Below are 18,344 nucleotides of genomic sequence, written 5' to 3'. Positions count from 1 at the left end.
CACATTTTAAAATCTAAATCATAATGACAAAGACAAAATGAGATCAAAAAGGGTTCCAAACAATAAGTTTACTAAATTTAACAATTTACTCAAAACAAAGAGAAAAAGCAGTTAATTAAGCTACATCTATTTTACACAGATTTCTAATGGGGTTAGTTAAATATACACATGTGTATATATAGCAGCAGCACCAAAAATAACACATTATAAGAGGAAGATGAGGATATTCCACTGCAGAAACCCAGTAAGAATCGGCAAAAATAAAACACTAAATGCTAGAGGTAATGAACTTTAAGAAAAAAAACAAAAAAAAAAAAACAAAAAACAAAAACAGCCAGAACTCAGCTGCTGGGAAAGGCAAAGGTTGGCTGCCACTGGGGGAGAAGTAGAAAACCTATGGCCACCCTCCTCAACTCTGTGGTGACACAGGGAAAAGCCTTCAAACACTGAGGAAAGGCAGAAAACCCATTTGTACCTGTGCTAACACAATGATGCAAAGCAGGGATTGGGGGAGGAAGAGAAAACTGCCTTACACCCAAGACTTCCCATCCCTATCAACACCTACTGTTTAGTTGTGGAGCTGGGAAAGGAATAGCTAACACACCTGCACTCTGAAATAAAAGATAAAAGTTGTTTGCCTCAGGAAAGAGATAGGTACACCAAGAAAGCATCACTCTGAGGTTCCAGCAAATAAGACCTCTTGAGGCTAAAGTTAGAACAGCAGAACTAAGAAACCCCCTTGTTTCCACCACAAAACTTATTCCAAGTAAAGAGAAGAAGTAGTCTATTGCTGCGGAGAGAGAACCCAAGAGAGAATTCCTATGGGGCTCGGGCTGGCAGCACCTGCTGAGAGCCAAAAGTGGAGCAAGAAGACTGAAAAGATCCTTCCAGCACCCCAGGCCTCATACTAGGCACGAAGTGGCAACAGACTATAACTGGAAGAATATGAAGCCTATCAACATCAACTGAATCAACAATAAAACCCAAACTAAGATCAAACTACAGACTTAATGCTTAACTCCCTACACTAATGCCTTGGCAGAAGAACAGGACATAAATATTTTCAGGCATAAATATTATTTATCTCAGTCTCTGTTCTGTCACACAGATTATCCAATATTCAAACAGGAATTACAATAAACACAAGAAAGCAGGAAAAACAAATCTATCATCACGACATAAAATAAAATAGTCAACAGAACCAAACCCAGAGATGTTGGAACTATCAAAGAGGCACTTTAAAGTAACATGATTACTAAGTTAAAGGATCTAGTGAAAAAGGTAGAGAACATGTAGAAACAGAGGATTTCAGAAAAGAGGTGAAAATTATAAAAAGGAATATTATGGAAATACTAGTTATGAAAATAGCAAGATGAGAAAGAAATCCTTTAATGAGAAAAAGAAATCTGTGAAGAATAAATGGTTGAGATATTTACAAAAGAAAAACAACAAATTATAAATCCAGAAAGTACAGAGAAACTTGGAAAGCTCAGAGAAACTGTATTTTTACATATAACGGTCAGTTCCTTGTAGGAAACATATAGTAAATCTTGGGTTTAACGCAATCTGACAATCTCTGCTTATTATGTGGAATATTTAGACCCGTGCTATCCAATATGGGAGCCACTAGCTATACATCATTATTTAAACTAAACTGAATTAGGGGTGCCTGGGTGGCTCAGTTGGTTAAGCGTCCAACTTTGGCTCAGGTCATGATCTCACAGTTCGTGGGTCTGAGTCCTGCCTCAGACTCTGTGCTGACACAGCTGGCTCGAGCCTGGAGCCTGCTTCGGATTCTGTGTCTTCCTCTCTCTCTCTCTCTCTCTCTCTCTGCCCCTCCCCTGTTGGTGCTCTGTCTCTCTGTCGCTCTCTCAAAAAGAAATAAACATTAAAAATAAATAAATAAACAAACAAACTGAATTAAAATTTAAAATTCAATTCTTCAACTGCGCTAAGACACATTCAAGTGCTCAGTAGAAATATGAAACTGAGAACTTCTATTTTGGGCAACAGAGACATAATATTTCTTTTTTTTTTTTTTTTAATTTTTTTTTTCAACGTTTATTTATTTTTGGGACAGAGAGAGACAGAGCATGAACGGGGGAGGGGCAGAGAGAGAGGGAGACACAGAATCGGAAACAGGCTCCAGGCTCTGAGCCATCAGCCCAGAGCCCGACGCGGGGCTCGAACTCACGGACCGCGAGATCATGACCTGGCTGAAGTCGGACGCTTAACCGACTGCGCCACCCAGGCGCCCTGAGACATAATATTTCTATCACATCAGAAAGTTGTATTGGATAGCACTGTTTTAGGTCATTTAAAAAGATGTTTTTTAATGTGTATTTATTCTTGAGAGAGAGAGAGAGAGAGAGAGAGAGAGAGAGCGAGCGAGCACACACACACAAAAGACCATGGACAGGGGAGGGGGCAGAGAGAGAGGGAGACACAGAAATCCGAAGCAGGCTCCAGGCTCTGAGCTGTCTGCACAGAGCCTGAAGCGGGGCTCAAACCCATGAACCATAAGATCATGACCTGACCCAAAGTCAGATGCTTAACTGACTGAGCCACCTAGGTGCCCCCTAGATCATTTATATGTAATGCAATTACAGACATAGTTAAGACTAAATCCACTACTATGCTGTTTCCTAATTGTATCATATCTTTATTTTTTGCCACCCTCTTTTCCTGTGCTCCTCTTCATTAATGAAGTATTTTTATGATCTCATTATTTTCTCTGCTAGTGACTTACTGACTATCCCTCTTTTTTTTCTAACATTTTTAGTATTGCTGTAGGGTTTATATTAAACATTTTTAGCTTATCACAATCTATCTCCAGATACTCTTATACCACTTCGTGTAAACTGTAAGAACATTACAGCAATAGTTTTTCTTTCTTCCTATCCTTTGTACTGTTTTCTTTTTTTTTTTTTTTTTTTTATTTTATTTTTGGGACAGAGAGAGACAGAGCATGAACGGGGGAGGGGCAGAGAGAGAGGGAGACACAGAATCGGAAGCAGGCTCCAGGCTCTGAGCCATCAGCCCAGAGCCTGACGCGGGGCTCGAACTCCCAGACCGCGAGATTATGACCTGGCTGAAGTCGGACGCTTAACCGACTGCGCCACCCAGGCGCCCCTCCTTTGTACTGTTTTCATCCATTTCACTTGTATTCTCATTATGCATGCCTACTTCCATAATCTTTCAAATGTAATTTTGATGACAAAACTATTGGAAAATGCAAACCCCTGTAACAAAGGAGTATTACTTTACACACTTTGTTGTCACTAACATTAAAAATAAAGATTTTTTAAAAATTTATTTTGAGATCTAGAATTCTGGCACTTGCTAACCCAATAAAAGATAAGAAACCAACATCTTTATCACTAACTTTTTACATCATGAAACCTATTATTGTCTGTCTCAAGCTTCAATTTTGGCCAATTATTTGACAAATTTATCTTAAACTCAAAAGGGGTTTAGGTTTTGTTTCACATCCCTTTGGCTTCATGTATGGAAGATGTAGGACCTTAAGAGAATACAGAACTAAAGAAAATATTAAGATCTACTAAATAGCAGATTAGTAAATTATCTACCATTTTAATAGTAATTTGACCTTAGAGCCTCCAGTTTCATATGTAAAATACTATGCGTCACATTCAAGATTTTGGTTTTGAAGATACATGTAGGGATTTTTTTTGTTTTTTCTGTTTTGTTTTGTTTTGTTTTGTTTTTTGTATGTAGGTTTTATAATCTGTTTCATCTATCTTGTTTTTGCTTTTTGGGTCTTTTTTTTTTTTTTTTTTTTAGAGAGAGAGGGAGAGCACAAGCAAGGGAGAGGGGTAGAGACAGGCACAGAGAGAGAGAGAGAGACAGAGAGAATGAAGGAGGAGGAGGGAGGTGGGGGAATCTTAAGCAGGCTCCACACTCAGCACAGATTAAGACGCGGGGCTCAATCCCACAACCCTGGGATCAGGACCTGAGCCGAAATCCAGAGTCGGAGGCTGAACTGACTGACCCACCCAGGCGACTGGAGGGGGTCTTCTTTTTTAATTACTTTTTAATCACCTGGTGTCACTGAACCTATTACTTTCTTTTCACATTACATTCTTTTTTTTTTTTTTAATGTTTATTTATTTTCAAGAGAGGGAGAGAGAGAGAGCACAAGTTGGAGAGGGGAAGATAGAGACAGACACAGAATCCAAAGCAGGCTCCAGGCTCAGCTGTCAGTGCAAAGCCCAAAATGGAGCTCAAACCCATGAACTGTAAGATCATGACCTGAGCCAAAGATGGACATTTAATCGAATGACCACCCAGGCTCCCCTCACATTATATTCTTTACACTATTTTATTTTGTTAAGAAGCAATGGTTTCTGAGTCTTCTTTTCATTCAAAAGTTTAGGTTGAGAAACCAGACCAGGACATGGATTTGTTCCATCCAACAAAGTCTGTACTTACACTTTTCAAGTATATTGTAGATACCCACCTGGTTCACTGACACAGACTATGATCATCTCCATCACTCAAAAGAGTCACAATCCCAGGTTCATTTCCAAAACAGATGCATATAGTATGGCTTTTGAGCCAGTGGGCCATCCCTACATTATACCTTTTGACTAAATATATTTTGTGGCTCATTTCTCATAAATATACTTATGCTGTAAACAACAGACAATGAGTAAATCTACTCTTTTTCATGGCAAGGTCACAACTCTCATATTTTTACTAACGACTAAATTAAGCCCCTATTTCTAAAAAAAAAAAAAATACACAGTGAGCTGAAAATGAACAGCTACTTCAGTATGACTGCCAACGACATCACTAAAAAGAGAACTAATATAATCCAATCTTAACTCAAAAGACCTAATAAAACCACAGAAAAAATAATGTCTACCTTTAGTATTAAGAACCATTCATTTTTTGCAGAAGAGTACAGTTCCATAAATTCAAAATCTAAAAAATGTTTTAAAGCGTAATTTAAAAATAGTACCAACAGTGAAGCCCTAAAATCAGCTCCTCAATGAGAAGTTCTTAGACACTTACCCAAGTCTTCCCAGCATCTCAAGCTCAGGAACTTGTGGTCCACATGTCTCTATCTGCAGTGGTTGGTATTCATATAGAGCTTCTTCAAGCTTTTGAATAGGTGCTAATGAAATATGCTGACCCTGTTAGAAAAATGAATTAGAGCAATATCTTTTAATATTATTTTCATATTACTATTTATCTGTAGACTAAATTCCTTACTTTAAAAATATTATCTATTAACTCTGCTATTTCATGGGTACAATTCATTATATTACTGAAACCCACATTATATAATTAACATATGGTAATTGACATGATTTAAAAGAAGAAAACCAAATCCATCATTAAATTCAAATTTAGCATTGGGACTCCAGGGTGACTTGGTCAGCTGAGCGTCCAACTCTTGATTTTGGCTCAGGTCATGATCTCAGAGTTCTCCTGTGCTGAGCAGCTGGAGCCTGCCTGGGATTTTCTCGGTCTCTCTCTCTCTCTCTGTCCCTCCCCCGCTTGCACATGCTGCATGCGCACTCTCTCTCTCTCTCTCTCTCAAAAAAATAAAATGGGTGATGGGCATTGAGGAGGGCACTTGTTGGAATGAGCACTGGGTGTTGTACATAAGCCAATCTGACTATAAATTATATTTACATAGATAAAAATTAAAAAAAGTTAAAAATAATAATAAATTCAAATTTAGCCTTAAAGAGTATATATCTATTCACTATCAATGGTAGAATTCTGCACATGTATAAGTGCAGTCCATCCTCATATTTTCCTATTTTTATGATACAGCTTTGACAATTTTGGTACTCAGTGTTTTACTGAAAGCCCTAATTAGGCAAGAACACTAATTAAATTATTCCCCACAAAATTTTGCCACATAAATTTCTACTCTCTTAAGTCTTTAAAATGAAATAAAAAACTTACTTACCAAATGTGTGGATATGATAGTTACTTATACCTCCCGCCCCCACAAACACACACATAGAATTCTGTAGTAAAAACTAAGTTGAATGAAACATCCAGGATATTTCTGAAAAGAAATAACTACTAACTAAAATAAAAGGACTGTATTTAATTACAAGCATACAAAATTAAAGACCACTGAGCTATATAAATCATTACATTGAGATTTATCATACATTTGAACATAGATTCTAATTTTTAAAAATCCCTATTTTTTTATATAGTCCATGTTTTCAGATTCTAACTCTAGTTATTTTTTCTTTGTATAGTTCTCAACAACTTAATTCCTAGCTTTTTAATAAAAACGAGCTCTTGCAGTTATTAATCCCACCATATTCTAGTTTATAGTTTAGTTCTGTTGTTACCTCCCTTAGTTTCCTTTATTTTTCTCCTAAGTTACTAAGTTGGATACATAGTACATTTCTCTTTTATTTGAAAAAAAAAAGTAAAAACTATGACTTAAAAGTGATAAAGTGCAACTGAGGCAGTGAGAAACAACCACTGAAGACATCTGCATGTGACCTGTGGTTTTTCTTTTCAACAAAGTTTAATCCCATGTAGCATCACCCTAGTTAGTTTACTGTCAGGTATTAATAACTTCTTTGACAATGTAACCTCAAAAGTTCTTCCCCAAACACTGGCAAAGGACTCAAACTGCCATTTAGCATATAAAAAGACGCTTAACATTTCTAGTCATTAAGGAAATGCAAATCAAAACCACAATGATATACCATGTAACACCCATGGCTATTAAGGATGGCTATTATCCAAAACAAATAAAACCACAGAAAATAACAAGTTTTGTCAAAGATGTAAATAAATTGGAACTCTTGTGCATTGCTGGTAGGAAGGTAAAATGGCACACCCACTACGGAAAACAGAATGTTGATTCCTCAAAATATTAAATATAGAATTATCATATAAGACAACAAAATTCCATTATTGACTATATACACAAAAGCAGTGAAAGCAGGAACTCGAACAAATATTTGTACACCAATGTTCATAGCATCATTATTGACAATAGCCAAAAGGTAGAAGCAACCCACGTGTCCATTGATGGATGAATAAATAAACGGAATGTAGCATATACACACAATGGAATATTATTCAGCCTTAAAAAGTTAAAAACGTTGACACATGTTAAAACGTGAATGAATCTTAAAAACATTATGCTAAGTAAAATAAGCCAGTTACAGGGGCGCTTACGTGGCTCAGTCAAACATCCAACTCTTGACTTTCAGCTCAGGTCATGATCTCACAGTTTGGGAGTTCGAGCCCCACACCAGGCTCTGTGCTGATAGCATGGAGCCTGCTTAGGATTCTGTCTCCCTCTCTCTTTGCCCCTCCCTTGCTTGTTCTCTGTCTTTCAAAATAAATAAAAATAAACTAGAAAAGGGGCGCCTGGGTGGCTCAGTCGGTTGAGCGTCCGACTTTGGCTCAGGTCACGATCTCGCGGTCCATGAGTTTGAGCCCCATGTCAGGCTCTGGGCTGATGGCTCAGAGACTGGAGCCTGCTTCCGATTCTGTGTCTCCCTCTTTCTCTGCCCCTCCCCTGTTCATGCTCTGTCTCTCTCTGTCTCAAAAATAAATAAATGTTAAAAAAAAATTAAAAAAAAATAAACTGGAAAAGAAGAAGAAGGAGAAGGAGAAGGAGAAGGAGAAGGAGAAGGAGAAGGAGAAGGAGAAGAAGAAGAAGAAGAAGAAGAAAGAAGAAGCCAGTTACAAAAGGACAAACACTGTATGATTCTAATTACCTGAGATTCCTAGAGTAGTCAAATTCATAGAGACAGAAAGTAGAATGGTGGCTGCCAGAAGCTAGGGTGAGGCAGGAAGGAGACAGGATGTTAGTATTTAATAGGTACAGAAGTTTTAGTTGGAGAAGATTGAAAAAGTCTGGAGATGGATGCACTACAATATGAATGTACTTAATATCAATAACCATATACTTAAAAGGAGTTAAAATGGTAAAGTTTATGTCGTGCATATTTTACCATAATTTTTAAAAATGGGTTTTAGATATTCTGATTTACTCATTTACCTGGCTAGAATAATACACAGGAAAAAAAGTGAAATACCTAGAAAACTTTGTTAACATTATTTTAACCCTTAACCTCCATATGTTTCAGAGCCTTTCTAAATAAACATGAAACTGTCAAGCGAAATCTTTTACTATCTCACAGTAATCCAATCTCTGAATAATGAATCTAAGTACAGGGGGTTACACAGGTTAAGAAGAGGATTGCCCAAGTGGAACATTTTAAGTGGCATTTTGACATTCCTGTTTCAAAGTGTCTTCTTCATAACCTGCCAAGTACTAAATTCCCCTGCCATCTGATACAAAAAGTCCAGTATTAACATCACAATGTTAGGTTAGGAGGGGAAAAAAAAAAAGAAAGAAAAAGAAAACTGTAAGAATTAAAGAAGGAACCTATTATAGTTCCACTAACATAGTAACGCAGATTACTTTATTACTCTCATTTTCATTTTATGAATCAGTGTAATGCCCAGAAAAGATGATATGTATGGGTATTTTCAAGAGCTAGAACACTTTCCAGAAAAAAATAATATTCAAAAGAGACAGGCTCTCTTAAGTCATTACAGTTGGAAACATACTTAATCATTCACTAAATACCAGCAATAAAGCCCAAGTTACAAAAGTTATGAAATCATATAATCTAAAATCTTCTCTGCAAGTTGGTAGGCACATGAAAGATCAACCGGTAATATTAACAGTTAACATTATTTACTTGGTGCCAGGCACTGGCCTAAGGGTTTTGCTTTGTTTTTAGTTTTTTAATGTTTATTTATATTTGAAAGAGCAAGAGAGAGAGACAGAGAGGGAGTAGGGGAAGGGCAGAGAGAGAGAGACGGAGACCCAGAATCTAAAGCATGTTCCAGGCTCTGAGCTGTCAGCACAGAGCTGGACGTGTGGCTTCAACTTCAAACAGCAAGATCATGACCTGAGTCCAAGCTGGCCACTTAGCCATCCAGGTGACCATAAGGGCTTTTTTTAATGCACTATTTCATTAGTATTCACAATAGTTCTAGGAGATAAATACTATTATTCCTACTTTACAGATAAGAAACAGGGGTTTAGATATGTGACTTAGCAAGGTCACACAGTATTAATGACAGATTGAGTATCAGAAGCCAATCCTGTCAGATTCTAAAGCCTATGTTCTTTTCCCCTAACTTCCTTATTTTATGAATAAAAAAGCTAAAATATAAATTTTCCTAAAGTCACATAGTAAGAGTCAAATCTCCTAATTCCTATCTCATATGGGTTCTACCATACAACACTACCTTTTAATATCTTATTTTTAGACAATATAATCATGGTTGCTCAATTTAAAAGTTTGATATTAATAAGTAAATCCTAGATAGTTAAAAATAAATTTTACTACAAATCCTAATAAATGAAATATGGTCGAAATAACACAGGGTCAAAGAGGATTCTTTTTAATTATGCGATTTAGAGAACAATAAACGTTACTCTGTGATAATTCTGTTTACCATGAGAATGAAAAAACAAAATTCATAAATGATGTACAACTTAACCTTGTAATGTTCAACCAATCTTTCCCCAAAAATACTTGGTGTGAGATAGATGCCAAGTTTCTCAGATCTAAAGCTGGAAGAATTTACAGGACAAATCGTGGACATAATTAAAATTAAAATTAAAATTAAAATTAAAATTAAAATTAAAATTAAAATTAAGTCACCAACAGAGAAAATGTCTTAGCAAGTCCTACAAGGAAAGTGTTGGGGTTTTTTTTAAGTGACTGGAGGCAAAAAAGTCTCGAAAAGTTTGGATGCAAAATGGTAACTGAACGTGATATTTCCACCAAAACAGTTATGATATGACTCTAAATTATCAGATTAAGGAAATCAAACTACATGAAGCTCCAGGGATACATCACATCTGAATTAACAGACATTTCATCAAAGAAGATACACAAATGGCTAATACATACGTGAAAAGATGGTCAACATCATTAATCTTTAAGAAAAATGCAAATTACAACCACAATGAAATACTACTTCATAGTTACTAGATTTGGTATAATCGAAAGGATAGATAATAAAAAGTTTTACTGAGGATGTGAAGAAACCGGATCCTTTCACACATTGCTAAGGAGAGTGTATACTGGTGCCACCCCTTTGGAAGTGAGTTTAGCATTTTTTCTTCAGTTTACAAATAATGTACTTTGACTTAGTATTAGTAATACTAATAGGTAATAATAATAGGTATCCAGTCAAGAGAAATGAAAACATATGACCACACAAAGACACAAGATATTCCTAGCATCATTACTCACAGTAGCCAAATAGTGGAAATAATCTACATGTCCATAAACTGGTGAATGAGTTAGAAAATGAGGTACATTCATATGATATAAAAATTAACTCACAATATTAATAAAATATGCTGAATGCTATTCAGCAACAAAAAAGAATAAAATATTGATACATGCTGCAACATAAATGAACTTCAAAAACATTATGCTAAGTGAAAGAAACCAGGCAAATGACTATATGTTGTACAATTCTACTTACATGAAATGTCCAAAAAAGGTAAAACTACAGAAACTGGTAAAAATCTACAGAAAGTAGATTAATGACTGAGGGCGACTACGAGTGTGAATTTAGAATAACTGCAAATAAATACAAAAATTTAAAATGAATTTAAATGTACATTTAAAATGAATCACTGGTGGGGGGCACCTGGGTGGCTCATTCCATTAAGCATCTCACTGTTGATCTCACTGGCATGAGACCTCATGATCGGGCTCCACACAGGGCATGAAACCTGCTTAAAATTCTCCCTCCCTCTGCTCCTCCCCCACTCATGCTCTCTCTCAATAAGAAAAAAAGATGGTGGTTCAAATCAGTTCAACATTGTTGACTACAAAATATCCAAGTAGAAATTATCAGTAAAGGCAGCTAAAAATACAAAACAAACCCAAGAGAAATTCTGCTATCTTTCTCATCAAAGCGATGGACAAGTCATGAGAATAAATAAGATTTGGGGGAGGCAAATGTCTTGAAAAACACCCACATTAAGTAATCAAGTACATTTTGCCAACTTTCAAGTGTACAACACGAAACTGGGGCCTTTCCAACTTTTGTTGTTGTTGTCGTATAAATAATAAATAAATGAGGCATGGAGGGTAAAAATGTAGTGAGAAGAGCCACAGTGAATTATATAACCTAAGGTAACATCCACTACACTCAGGGGGAAAAACCCATGCAAATCTACATTCAATAGCATAAGTAATGTTTTTACTCCCCTAGAATGTAACAAAATGGAGCCCCTGTTTCTCTTCTAAGATATACCTGAGAGCCCTATATCATATTTCAATCATTTGCCAAAAATATAAGCACACATGGAACGATTTTCAAAAATTCAGCTTATTCCCATTCAGAAAAATATACAAACATTTGAAAAGCGATGCTGACCAAGGTAATTATACATGGCTGTAACTTAAGTATTAATTTGAAATATATTCTTTAACTTTTCTTACTTAGAAAATTTCAAGTCTATTATGAAAATAGTTTACACTTTACTAAAACTTAACTGTTAGATCATCTATACATTACAAATATTATCATTATGCTTTCTCCTAAAATAAAGGAACAGTATAGACTACCTTTTGTGCTAACTCCAAAATCAAGATTTCATTCCAAATGAAAAGTTACTATGCTCTAGATTTCTGGAATCCATTCAAAAAGAAAAGAAATTAACTCTGAAAACAATTTTTACTTTAAGGAACTTCTGGTCATTATGTTAAAAGAGACACACACACACACTTTTACAATGCAGCAACCATTTAGAATAACATCACTAAAGAAAATATATTATTTTCTAAGAAAAATAACAGCAACAGACATAGTTCATTAGTAATCATTAGTATATAGGTTCCTGAAATAAGCAATAATAAAAATACTAAAAAACATAGGAGTGCACTTGTCATGATGCGTGGAATTGTTAACTCACTATATCATACACCGGAAACTAATATAACACTGGATGTTAACTGGAATTAAAATACAAACTTTAAAAAATACTAAAAATAAGAATACCCTTTCCTATAAACCAATATACAATTTTCTGCTAAGTACCATAGAAGAGGTATTCATTAAGTATTAGCAATTTAGTATGATAGGTTAAATGATTCTGAAAAGCCTTTAACACAATTTTAAGAACTCTCTTAATTTTTCTGTCTTGCTTAAATGACTTACTTGCCAGGCTAGCCTCATCTTCACCATATTTGCTAATAAACCCAGTAAGCTTGATAAACTCTGAATAATTAGCTGTTTAACATCTGTCTCCCCCATTAGACCATAAGGGCCTATGTTCACTGCCATGTCTACAGCACACGGCATGGCAACAAAGAGCTACTCAATATTTTGTTGGATGAATGAATAAAAGGGCATGTGAACAGTCATATGGTATAGTAATATGAACACTAGGAAAACTAAGAGAAGTCAGGTGTCCATATTCTATAAATTTAAGAATGCTCTCACTAAGCATAAACAATTGAAATTTTGTTAATCACATATACTATGAAGTTACATAAGCAATACATCTTTACCTTTCCACACCTTAATATTGTTTTCTTTCACTTATTCATTCTAGAGTCTGTGGATGCTTTTTATCCCTGGGCTGGAAATGTGCCTCCTAGCCACTTAAGAACTCATTTTAACAAAATTTCAGAGGTTATTGTCGTATCCTGTTGCAATCATCATTCATTCACATAACAAATACTGAATACTAATTATATGTCCAAAATTAAAAAGTACAGCAGTAAACAAAACAGATGTAAGTCCTGCACTCAGGTAGCTTACATTCTAGTAACTTTTCAATGAGATTGTGCCTTCTACTTTTAAGTCTCTGAATCATCTAAATGCAAAAAAAAAAACACAAAAAACAAAAAACAAAACCACAAAGAAAAAAAGAATACAATGACAGGGATGTTTGTTTTCATAAACTGAGTCCTTTCACATATTAAATTTATCAAATCCTATAGAATGTGTCACACTGCTCAAGGGAATTAAAAACCAGAATATTTCAGTATTCTCAGAGCATTAAACCACTACAATTCTGGTTATAATTTCTAGAGAAAATATCTGTAGGAGACTTCCCAGAAAATCATTTATTTTCTGAAATACTGTTTCTATGTTGGTAAATGTCCTAATAACTTAAATGTGTATGTGCACATATGTGCATATGTTTTCCATTTGTGTATATATACATATGCATTTGTATATGGATGTAGATCTATTTTTTAATTATGTGGTGGGTGGGTGTGTACTCACAGAATTTTATAATGGCATAGAGAATACTTAAAGAATATGCCTGGCACTGCTTTCAAGCTGCTCCTTCTAATAATATTTTTTTGGTAATTCAGTTGCTTTTCATTTTTTTGAGTAGCAAGCAGAGCAATTTTTATACTATGCTGTTCTGATCACTCTAGGGTGATATTAGCTTGTCATCACCACAACAGCTGCACAGTAATAACTTCCTGGTAGCACATAATTTCATGGTAAGTACAATTCATTTTCCCCCATAGATATGTCTTTCTCTAATTTCTTTCAAAATGTACAATAAACAGTATTAAGGCCAATAAGGAACAGGACCCTGCATGGTAAGAAATAATTATATATTCATACATAAATATACATGGGGGGGACTGCCTCCAAACTAAGATGAACTGAGGTGATGCAACTTCTTTCAGTTTCATTGTCATAATCTAAAATGGGATGGGGTGGGGTGAGGGGGTGAACTGGGGGTTGGACTAGATGTTCTTCCAGGTCTAACCTGCTATGATTTCATAACCACTAAGTGGAAATAAACCACTACCTCATAATGTATCATAAAAATAAAAAGAATTTTCCCCAAATTTAATGTAAAATAATTTGATTCTAAATATACCAGAGAAACAGCCAGTGGAAAAAAACAAGCATGAATCCCAATTCTCAAGTCTCTACTAGAATCAGGAGACTACAATCCCTTTCTGAATGCATGCTTTGTAATGAGCAGAATATAACTTTTTCTAAAAATTATTATGGTTTGCTCTTTTAAGCATTCTAATGCTGGATTATTCCCACAAATCAGCCTGTCTGAGCATTCCTTGTCTTTTAAAGTATGGTGCCTAGTAGTTAAATTAGCATTTTTTCCCCAAAACTTTCCTTCTCAAAAAAAGCAGGCTTTTCCAGAGTATGAAAGAAGTTTCATCCTGAATACACTAGGAATAACACCATTGTTTTTTAGTTCTTTAGTGATGATCAGTTCCTTTCAAATATGTAAGACATGCTTTAAAACATTAAAGAAGAATTTCTATATCTAGCTAGGCTTAAGCTTCTTGTTCATCACTGGAAAGCAAATGGTCCTAAAAAAGCTACATCCTTACTTGGCGAAGCCAAGTCTCCAAAACAATTTCTGTCACACTGGCTCCGGAAACTTCATCACAATCTGTTCACTACAGTGGAATTACTTTAAGGCTTTGTTAACTAAAGTCATTTGCAATCCCCTCACTACAACATACAGTACTTAGTGTTCAAATTACCACACAGAAAAACGTCCTTTAATAATGTAAATTCTACAGGCGCCTGGGTGGCTCAGTCAGTTAAGCATACGACTCTTGATTTCGGCTCAGGTCATGATCTCATGGTTCCTGAGTTCAAGTCCCACATCAGGCTCTGCACTGACAACACAGAGCCTGCTTGGGATTCTCTCTCTCTCACTCTCTCTCTCTCTCTCTCTCTCTCTCTCCCTCTCTCCCTCTCCCTCTCTCTCTGCCCCTCCCCTACACTCTCTCTCAAAATAAATAAATGAACATTAACAAATAATAATAATAATAATATACCAATTCTATTTTTGAATTGTTACTGTTACACAAATACATTTGTGTATTTGTTGTTATTGTACCTTTGTGTCTTATTGTTACACAACTATAAACTATTCATTGAGAAAGAAGTTTAAAAATAAAATGTAACATATTAGAAATTTAAAATAGGAGAAAATTAGGAAATAATATCTATAAAAAAGATTGATGCCATTAAAGCATCTCAAATATAATTACAACCAAGCTCTGCGTATTTTTTAAAAAGCATTTCTATAAACTCCTTTGTATTGGTGTAGAACTACTCTGGCTTATATAGAAACTAAGTTCAGCAATATACTCGTGGATATATGCCATTAGTTTTCAGAAAGTCAAGGATCTCAAGCTATATAGATGAACATGAAATACAAAAGGAATATAGTATTTTCTCCCTATGCTTTAATCTGTTTTGACTATAACTACATTCATACAAATTTATCTACTGAAAAATGCAAAGATAAAGGCAGGAAAGGAACTAAGCTAGTCATCTCTGCCTCAGATAGTTCTATACCTAAAACATCCAAGAGGTCCAAATGTGTCATCTAGAAGGGTACTAAGTGGTGTAACTAAGTTCAATGAAGCTGTTAACAGTGAAGTCACATCTTGCACAGGGATTAGGTTCTAACAGCAGAATCAAGGCAAAAGCTGGTCAAAATAACCTCTCAAAAAATCCTTTAAGTAGTCCATAAAGTAAACTATCCATTACTGTATTCATATTGTAATCGCTGTATATAATCCTCTAGCACTGGAATAGATTACTATGTATTCTATGGAAAACCAGAAATAGCAGTTGGCTTGCTTTTGGCAACCATGTTGTTTTAAATTTTTTTTTTTTTTTTACTGAAGAAAGAAGAATTATTTGCTATTTTTCTCCCAGTTTTGTGTTGTTTTCAACTTCAGTTGAACTCAAATAAGTTAAATGTACATATGATATGATATGATACGACTTGGCTGAACATGACAAGTATTTAAATGTTCATTCAATTGAATTCATGGAGAAAAAATGACATTTGAGATGGGCTATGAAGGCCAAATGGGGCTGAAATGGAAGGGAAGAAAGAGCATTTCTAGTGAAGGGAATTTCAATACCAAGAGCAGCTTCAGGACAGTAGCAAAAGTGGGAGCCAGAATATAAATGATAGAGGAAAGAATGAGAATTGAAGAAGTTGAAACATTGAGCAAACATGATTATTATTTTCATCAAATCATAAGATAAAATGAAAATAGATATGGTGGTAGCTTAAAAAACAAAGTAGGGTCTAAGGAAGAGACTTTATTTTGTTTTACTTTTGTGGTTCCAGGTTTTTTTTTTCCTTAGCCACTGATAAATGAGGCAGTGTTGAAAAGTATTATTTTTACATTCTTTCTCTGATGCTTGTCTTGCTACTGAACTACCATTCATTGCCAAGAGGACAGAGTGTCCAGCAAATCATATCTGTTTCTATAAAAAGATCAGAAAAGAAAAACATCAAGGAGACTATTTGGTGAGACAAAACCTGCCTCCTTAAAAGAGTCTGCATTAATTTTAAGAAAAACAGAATTTGCCAGAAATTTTTAAAACTTTTCAGGCATATAGCATTTTAGTTCATTTACTTTTAGTAATTACAAAAATAGTTTCCAGAAAGAAATCTTATCTTGGCATTTTAGGTGAACTTTTAAGTAACCAATAATAATGACAACTTACACGTAAGTCTACATTTTCTGAATGTAGTAGAAGAAGAAAGTTGTTTAGAGTTCTCTACAAATATTAGTATTATTCTATTAGTAAAACAAAAAGTATCGCATAGTACCATTATTAGTCTTCTGAAGCAGAAATATTTTTTAGTGAAAAGGTAGCAGAAAGCTTCTTTATACCAAAATAGAGACTGAATAATTCAAAAGATCATATTTTATCTAGAACTAAACCTTCTGTGCCTAGTAGAGTGCTTGGTACATATTAGGAATGCTTGCTTCACGAATGAACAAATGTTTTGTAGTGACCCAGGCCATCCCACTCACTCCAATCCCCTACTCCAAGTCATGCTCCCCAAAAACCACATTACAAATCTGGTGCTATGTTAGGGCATTTAACTACAGAATGAATAGTTACTGTGCCATTCCCATTGTGGAAAATAAGTAAAAGACTTAGCCAAGCTGGAACTGACTTTATCCTTCCTTCTGTTCTAAAAGGAAATAACAAATGCTGTGAATACCCTAACCACCCCAATCTACCTTCCTCAAATACATACCACTACTACCATCACCAGCACCACCGCTACCTTCACAAAAACCACCATGCAATTAGATCTACATTCTTTAAAAATATATATTTTTTTATTATTTTCTTCATCCTTTTTCAATACTCTCTCAGCATTTCATACTTCTTTTCATAACAAGCAAAAATACTACCTTTCTCTCTCTCTCTCTCTCTCTCTCTCTCTCTCTATATATATATATATATATATATATATTTTTTTTTTTTTTTTTTTTTAAGCAATCGCCACAACCAACGTGGGGCTTGAACCAACCAGCAGTCACATGCTCCACCAGGTGATCCAGCCAGGCACCTGTAGCTCTACCTTCTAAATGCAGAATAGAATAGAATAGAATAGAATGTTTAGGATTCTGTGATTCCCTTTTCACTTGCAGTTTTGCCTTTTTACTAAAGTCATACAGATATGGAATGTGATTATTAGCAGCGGGGTTCCATGCAAAGGACACAGAAATAGTTACTAAACATCTACCATATGCCATGCACTGGGCTGGGCACTCCATATACATTTGAAATAAGTTTTATTATGCCTATTTACAGGAAAAGAAACTGATGTTTCCGGAGGCCAAGTAAGCTACCCAGATTTTAAACTCTATACTGCCAGAATCCACCAAGCACTCTTCTACTGCAGGACTACAATATGAAAATTCAGTTATTTATCCAAACATTTAGTGGATATTAGGCACTGTGAAGACATGATAGAAAGGATACACCACCAGAACTGATTCTATTTTCAAGCAGTTAACAATATGTCTTTATATTTATGAAACATAAATTAGGAAGTGCTCATTTTTTTAAAATATTGGCATATAGGTGCTTTTTAAAAATTTTTTTAATGTTTATTTATTTTTGAGAGAAAGAGAGGCAGACTGCAAGCAGGGGAGGGACAGAGAGGGAGACAAAGAATCCAAAGCAGGGTCCAGGCTCTGAGCTGTCAGCACAGAGCCCGACTCAGGGCTTGAACTCACAAACCATGAGATCATGACCTGAGCTGAAATCAGACCCTTAACCGACTGAGCCACCCAGATGCCCCAGTATATAGGTGCTTTTTAAATGAAAGTTACCGTAGTTCATTAAAACATATAACTTTACTTTTGGAAAATATTCATGTTCACCTTTTCCATAATACATTTAGAATGACATAACTTTCACCTGTGCTGAAATATGTGCTTCATATTTTTTTATTTTTTTCTTCATCCTTTTTCAATACTCTCTCAGCATTT

General features: G+C 35.2%; 1 protein-coding gene across 2 annotated transcripts in view; it reads right to left on the bottom strand.

The window, feature by feature from the left end:
- Positions 1–18,344, bottom strand: part of MNAT1 (MNAT1 component of CDK activating kinase) — a 216,098-nt gene that overhangs the window by 73,096 nt on the left and 124,658 nt on the right. For both annotated transcript variants that reach the window (XM_047860983.1, XM_047860981.1), the window contains one exon: positions 5,038–5,159. In XM_047860983.1, the coding sequence (XP_047716939.1) occupies positions 5,038–5,159 (122 nt within the window). The remainder of the gene's footprint in view (positions 1–5,037; positions 5,160–18,344) is intronic.

This window comes from Prionailurus viverrinus, chromosome B3 (assembly GCF_022837055.1).
Source record: "Prionailurus viverrinus isolate Anna chromosome B3, UM_Priviv_1.0, whole genome shotgun sequence".
In the NCBI taxonomy this organism is placed as follows: Eukaryota; Metazoa; Chordata; class Mammalia; order Carnivora; family Felidae; genus Prionailurus; species Prionailurus viverrinus.
Note: the sequence above shows the minus strand (reverse complement) of the source record. Positions and strands in the feature narration are given on the sequence as shown.